We start from the raw sequence: 6,985 nt of genomic DNA on the forward strand, positions 1-6,985 counted from the left end.
GAAAACTATTTTCAACTTGAATTTGAAAACTTCGGCTGTGGTTTGTTGACTGAACAGGTAGCATCAATTTGCCAACAATCCTCAAGCCGTAAGTGCCGAAGGTCCCGAAGCCGAGAATGCCAAAGCCTGAGGGCGCCGAAGCCCGAGAGCTCCGAATCCGAGCATGTCGAAGCCTGAGAGTGCCGAAGCCTGAAAGTGGCTTGGACGATGACTAAGCTCAATTTCGAGATATTGATAAATTTGTAAGTCACCGGTTAACTGATAATTGCATGAAAGCAACAAGAAGACTGCAATAATGTTGCAGGAGAGATGCAAGAAAGTTGCAAGAAGGCTGCAGGGAGGTTGCACGAAAGCTGCAAAGGACCAATGACAGTGCTCAGGAAAGTTGTAGTGCTCGGAGAAGGCTGCAATAATGCTGCAGTAAAGAGTAGTGCTTTCCTTGGGAAGAGCTGACTAAAATCTGCAGGGAAAATTTTGTTGAGGTATATCCGACGGCGAAAAAAACTGCATGAGGGAGGTCCAACAGCGAGAAAGGCTGCAGAGGAGAGAACCGACTACAGGAGTAAGTCCGAAGGTCCAGTTGGCAACAGATATGTCTGCAGGAAGTTCTGGCTGCAGGAAAGGCCGCAGGAGTAAGCCCGAAGGTACAGTTGACAGCATATATGTCTGCAGGAAGTTCTGGTGGTAGGAAATGCCACAGGAGGGAATTTCACCAGCGGGACGGGCTACAGGAGGGAGTTCCAGTGGCAGGAAATTCATCAAGGGATAGCTCCAACTGTAGGTTGAACGCAGCAGCGACAGGAACGGAAAGAGCAACTGTGTTAGATACAGGGGATGGTGCTGGGGCTTCTGCCGCAGTCGAAGTAATGCTGGCGAGGGAGATGATAGCGACACCGACGATCGAGAGGAGCGCTACAGCCTTGGATCTGATTGAAGTCATTCCTGCCCTCACGAATTCACTGAATTTGCTTGAAATGATCTTAACGATGGTGCCGAATTCGAAGAAAAAAAGGAACAACCGAAGGCGGGATGATCGAGATGAACCGGATGTGCTGCCGGCGGAAGAAGATGCAACGATTCGAGGTCTTCATTCGGAAGCTGGTACCTAAGGGCGAAGTTCTGACCACCAAGAAGATGTTGGAATCGAGCGACAAACAGTGGTTCAGTCTTCGAAAAATTACCGAGCGGGATCGAGCTCTCCAGGTCAAGCGGCTTTCGCGCCTGATTGAGCGGCACTCGTACAGGCGAGATGGGATCGAACGGTACAGGCGAGGAAAACGGAGAAGCTGACGGAGTTGCAATCTCTGGAGCTTCAGAAGGAGAAGAAGAAGAAGTTGGAGTTTTAGCAGCCGGAACAGGGGAAGGAGATGAACTTGGAGATTTAACAGCAGGGTTTGGTGAAAGAGAAGAGCTCGGAGACTTGATCTTCAGAGCAGGAGAAGGAGCCTTTGATGTAGTAGAAGAAGATGGCTTCTTTGCAGAAATGGAATGGCTGTTAATTATGGAAGACCAGCTGAGATATCCATCCGTGCTGCAGGAATTGAATGGACAATCTTACTTCGTTTCTAAGATTGCCCCTTGCGCCCCTGTTAGCAATAGCAACGTTCACAAATTCCCTCACACCTATGGCAATGCAGCAGTGCAGATCCCAATTATGCAAAATTATCACGGAAGCATTCCACACATCACTCCATCCTTTTCTGTCGTTGCTTCCGCACCAAAGGAAGTTGGCGCTACTGGATTCCTTATTGATTTCCTCCTGGGAGGAGTCTCTGCCGATTCGGAGTACAGACGGGAATTTAGGGCACGGGTCAGAGATGTACGAAGCCATTGCCTTATGGTCCGAGATCAGTAGCAGAGACTAAGAGGCAACTAGGAGGCGAGATCGGAGAAGGAGAAACCAAAAGAGTTGCAGAAGGCGAAGATATCGACGAAAGAGTGAACGCTTTAATGCGGGATCTCTGCAGACAATGGGTGAGATCTCCCCTCGCAGCTTCGATGGCGATGAAACCGAAAATGTTCCCTCCTTACACACAGGAGAGGAGAAGCAATTATCAGAGGCGCCGACGGTAAGCGATGTGACGATATCAACCGGGAAAGGGCAGCAGCGAACTAGCTTCGTGCCCGCTCTATCGACCAGCGGAAGAACCATCCGCGAAAGGAAAGGGTAAGTTTGAGGGGATGAAGGAGATGAAGCAGTCAATGCGGACAAAAATATTATTGACGAATCGAAGGTGGAGAAATAGTTCCTCCCTTCCGGTCGTCTCATTAACACGAAGAAGCCGACGAAGTTGAAGTGGAAGAAACAATGATAGTTACCGAAGGAGATCTAAAGAAATCATGAGACGACAAGTAGACAAATGATTGAGAATCAAGGCATCCTCCCTTCCCGTCCTGCAAGAAGGCCGGTCGGCGAGAAGGGAGTCTTGACGGTACTCCAATAATTATCGGTGGTTAGGGCAAAAATCTGACTTTGATACCACTTGTTGAGAAATTAGGGGGAAGAAAATAGAAATCGACACAAATCCAGAAGAACACACAGGAATTTATGAGATTCGGTAAAGATGCCTACATCCTCGGGAGCGGAGCGGTGACTTTTTCACTAATCCAGAAAAAAAAAGAATATGATACATAATAGAATAACCTAGGGTTACAAACAGACCTTTTTATAATGCTAAAAAGAGCAGAAAAGGAAACATTGAGTACAATATATAATTACCAAATTATCCCTGTACCGCACCCCCAACCAACATAAGGAAACTCCTCTAATTTGGGCAGAATCTTCCCCTCCGCTCCAGCATCTGTCCCTTATATGATATATGAGTCATACCTAACAAATCTCCACCTTGGCGAATATCCAACCTTTTAGGAGAAATATATATGCCCAACAAACCTCCACATTGACGAATATCCAGCCCCTTAGGAGAAATGCATATGTCTAGCAAATCATCACTTTGGCGAATATTCAGCCCCTTAAGAGAAAATACATCATGGAGTTTCTTATGCACCAATGTGGGTTGGGCCACAAATATTTTTAAATAATCTCTTAATTAAGATTCTTTTAATTAAGTTTCTCAAAAAAAGAATTTTCCCTTAATTAAATTTTCTCAGAAATCTTTTTCCTTAAACTTCCAAGAAAAGCTCTCTCTCCTTCTAGAAAAGCTCTTTTTTTTCTTTCAGAAAAGCTCCGTTTCCGCTTTCCTTCCAGAAAAACTTTGCCTCCGCTTTTATTCCGGAAAAAAATCTTTCTTTTCCCGAGTGCAGCAGCAGATTCCCTTTCCTTGTCTTTCCTGCGTCCTGAAATATCTCCGCGTGCAACAAGATTTTTTGGTTAATAAGAGGAAATTTCTTTTATTGCCTTTAGAGAAATCTGAAAAATATCCCTTTCAAATTTCTTCTCCACAGCAAAGGAATAAAATTGGAACTTATTTCTTTCCAAATTTCTTCTCCGCCTCCCTCAAAGGAATAAAATCGAAACTTGATTTTTCTTCCAATTTTCTTCTCCGCAATAAAATCGAAACTTGATTACCTTCCAAATTTTTTCTGCCTTCAGCAAAGGAATGAAATCGAAGCTTTCAATTTTCGCCTCAGCTCCAGCCTGACGCCAAACCTTTCTTTTTTGCCTGTAGCGACTTTGCCTGACGCCGAAACCTCTCGTCGAACCAAAGCCCTTCCGAACTGCCGAAGCCGAAGCCGCGATTCCTCTGTCGCGATTCCTGCAGTGATTCCTCTGTCGATCTCGTTGACGCCTTCCTGCGCCTCTGCTGATCTCGTAGACGTCGTCCGCCCCGACTCCTCTGAAGCTTCGCCTAACTCCTACTGTCCTCGCGCGCCTGGTGTCGCACTTGAAGCCTTCGCGGAAAAGCCCTCGTCTTCCTGCCGAACCGCTCGAGAACCGTTCGAAGCCCTATTCATTTTCGAACTTCCTCTGCGCCCTTCTTCCCCCGCCACTCTCCTCTGCCGAAATCTTCTTTATTCCCGCGCCGCCCAAATTTTTCTTCCCTGCCCTCGAACCTCGCTTTGATAGCATGTTGAAACAAAAATATCTCATTATATTAAGGAAAGAATTTATTCCTTATAACTTTTTCTTGGAATAAATTATTTATTATTATAAGTCTTAACAGGAAAGATAATAAATCTTGAAATTTAAATTAGATATTTCAACAGGTAAAAATATTACTTTCGAACTTCGGATGCAGAGCTCTTTCTGAAGTCCAATCTCGAATCACCACGTGGAATGGGACCCACATACGAAACGATGAAAATAAATGATTTTTACCGCGCGTCCCGGCCCGAAACCTAGACCCAATATTTTTAAAATTCAAAAAGTTACTTCTAATCATCTGACCCAGAATCCAACCCAAAGTTGCGACGCTTCATTCAAAAGGCATTCTTTGGCATTTTCACGACACTATTCTGACAGTTTCAAGCTCTGCATCCGGTTCTTTCCTCTTTGGCGAAACCCTAGGTTTTTGTAACACATTCCACGCCACTCAAAGGAAGGTGATTCATTCGGCAACTTTTGTCGGTTGGCAAAAACCTTATTGGCGCTCCTAATTGGCGCATTGCATCGTCTGTGAAAGGCACAACCATTGAGGACAACCATGAAAGCTAGCAGTTCAACAAAATCCAGGTGTTATGCTACATTTTCATTTAGAGTAGAATTAGAATATTTTTCCTTTTGTATGGTATATAATAACGAAGAAATGGTTGTGACCGAGCCTTAAATCTAGTAGAATAATCCCGAAATGATTGTGACTGAGGTATTTTGAGGTGTTATTGCTGTGTAAACAATAATAACACCTCAATAATACTTCCATAACACATCTATAACACTTCAATAGAGGTTGTTCTTTTGTCAGTGGTTTTATCACATCAATAACACATCAATAACACACCAATAACACATTAATAACAATCATTGTGACTGAGGTGATTTTGAGGTGTTATTATTGTTTAAACAATAATAACACCTCAAAATCACCTCAGTCACAATGATTGTTATTAATGTGTTATTGGTGTGTTATTGATGTGTTATTGATGTGATAAAACCATTGACAAAAGAACAACCTCTATTGAAGTGTTATAGATGTGTTATGGAAGTATTATTGAGGTGTTATTATTGTTTACACAACAATAACACCTCAAATTGTTGTTTACACAACAATAACACCTCAAAAATACCTCAGTCATAATCATTTCGGGGTTATTCTACTAGATTTAAGGCTCGATCACAACCATTTCTTCGTTATTATATACCATACAAAATGGAAAATATTCTAATTCTACTCTAAATGAAAATGTAGCATAATACCTGGATTTTGTTGAACTGCTAGGTTTCATGGTTGTCCTTAATGGTTGTGCCTTTCACAGACGAGGCAATGCGCCAATTAGGGTTTTGCCAACCGACAAAAGTTGCCGAATGAATCACCTTTGAGTGGCGTGGAATGTGTTACAAAAACCTAGGGTTTCGCCAAAAAGGAAGGAACCGGACGCAGAGCTTGAAACCGTCAGAATAGTGCCATGAAAATGCCAAAGAATGCCTTTTGATGATGTAAGGTACTGATTATTTACTCTTAAATTCTAAAACACCAAGTTAATGTTCTTCGATGGTTAATTGAGAGGAAACGCCACCTAATCTCAGATGGAGAAAGATCCTCACCAGCAGCACAGTTAGCTTTCCCTTCATGCTAAATCTAAAACATGTATGATCTAAATCTCGGATGGAGCAAGATTCTCTTAAAATCTCAGTGGTACGCTTTATTCAGTAGATCAAGTTCGTTGCTTAAGGTTCCACATTTTAATTAAAAAATGGTACTCTAATATATATGACAGCCGTTTCTGCTCTATGGTTAGAAGACACTGCTCCCTTCTTCATATTTATAATGAACTAATCCTTAAAGTAAGTCATAAACAAGCCAGGCAATTTGCACTATTACTTAACCATAGCACTATTTAATCAGAAACAACTGACACATCTGTTGCTTTTGTAGGCACTTCATTCAACTGGTGCTCTCTGCTGAGCCTTCAGGGAGGCTTCTGAAATATAATTCAGTTACTAAAGAAACAACAGTCCTCCTTAGAGACCTTCAATTCCCTAATGGCGTCTCCCTAAGCAAGGACAGATCTTTCCTTATATTCAGTGAAGGCAGTCGTGGAAGGTTAACATTTCTTTGTGCCTCATTTTCTTCTTTTGATTTGCATCTTTAGAGCCTGAAAAACTATTTGTCCCTCAAAATTTTGTGGCAATGCAGGTTGAGTAGATATTGGTTGAAGGGTGACAAGGCTGGGACATCTGAGGTTTTTGTTCAGCTGCCTGGTTTTCCAGATAATGTGAGGACAAATGATAAGGGAGAATTCTGGGTGGCAATACATTGCCGCGCCACCAGAGTTGCCTATATCTTGAGCACATATCTCCGGTTGTCAAAATTTCTGCTGAAACTTCCAATTCCAGCAAGACTGCAGTTCTTGGTGCGTATTGGTGGAAAGCTTCATGCGGTTATTGCCAGGTACAGCCCTGAAGGAGAGCTGCTTGAAATGTTGGAGGATCGAGAAGGAAAGGTGGTTAGAGCTGCCAGCGAAGTTGAGGAGAAGGACGGGAAGCTGTGGATTGGATCCGTCTTAATGCCATTCATAGCCGTATACACATTAGAGTAATGTTTACTCTCATTTTGCATCCTTTTTTTTTCATGCGGTTTAAGCCTTCGGATCTCAATGCATATGGCCGGAATAAGATCAAAGTTTTTTTTTTTTTTTGGTTAAATTACCACGTTTTCTTGTAGTTGATTGATTTGGCAAAGCATTTTTGCTCTTTCTAGGACATGCAGTGTGTTTCTATATTTGAATTTTGATATATGTTCTAAGTGGAAAGTGAAGTGCTTGGTCATTCAACTCTCGGATATTTGCTGGTTCATTTGCTCCTAAATTATCTATGTCACATTTGCTTTGATTTTGAAGTTTAGCTCTTAGCTTAAGCAGTATATCA

General features: G+C 42.6%; 1 protein-coding gene across 1 annotated transcript; it reads left to right on the forward strand.

Moving 5' to 3' along the window:
* Positions 1–2,360: 2,360 nt before the first annotated feature.
* On the forward strand, positions 2,361–6,886 carry LOC110037662. Its single transcript, XM_020742359.1, has 5 exons — positions 2,361–2,432; positions 3,181–3,330; positions 3,554–3,897; positions 5,994–6,161; positions 6,255–6,886. Exons 1-5 carry the CDS (start codon positions 2,361–2,363, stop codon positions 6,655–6,657), a joined length of 1,137 nt encoding a protein of 378 aa, XP_020598018.1. The 3' UTR covers positions 6,658–6,886.
* The last annotated feature ends 99 nt before the right edge of the window (positions 6,887–6,985 follow it).

This window comes from Phalaenopsis equestris, unplaced genomic scaffold, assembly GCF_001263595.1.
Source record: "Phalaenopsis equestris unplaced genomic scaffold, ASM126359v1 Scaffold223141, whole genome shotgun sequence".
NCBI classification, from domain to species: Eukaryota; Viridiplantae; Streptophyta; class Magnoliopsida; order Asparagales; family Orchidaceae; genus Phalaenopsis; species Phalaenopsis equestris.

Coding starts and splice junctions, on each gene's coding strand:
- LOC110037662 (XM_020742359.1), top strand. CDS start 2,361: ATGATTGAGAATCAAGGCATCCTCCCTTCCCGTCCTGCAAGAAGGCCG. Junction 3,331..3,553: donor GCGTGCAACAAGATTTTTTG/GTTAATAAGAGG, acceptor TTCTGCCTTCAG/CAAAGGAATGAAATCGAAGC. Junction 3,898..5,993: donor TGCCGAACCGCTCGAGAACC/GTTCGAAGCCCT, acceptor TTGCTTTTGTAG/GCACTTCATTCAACTGGTGC.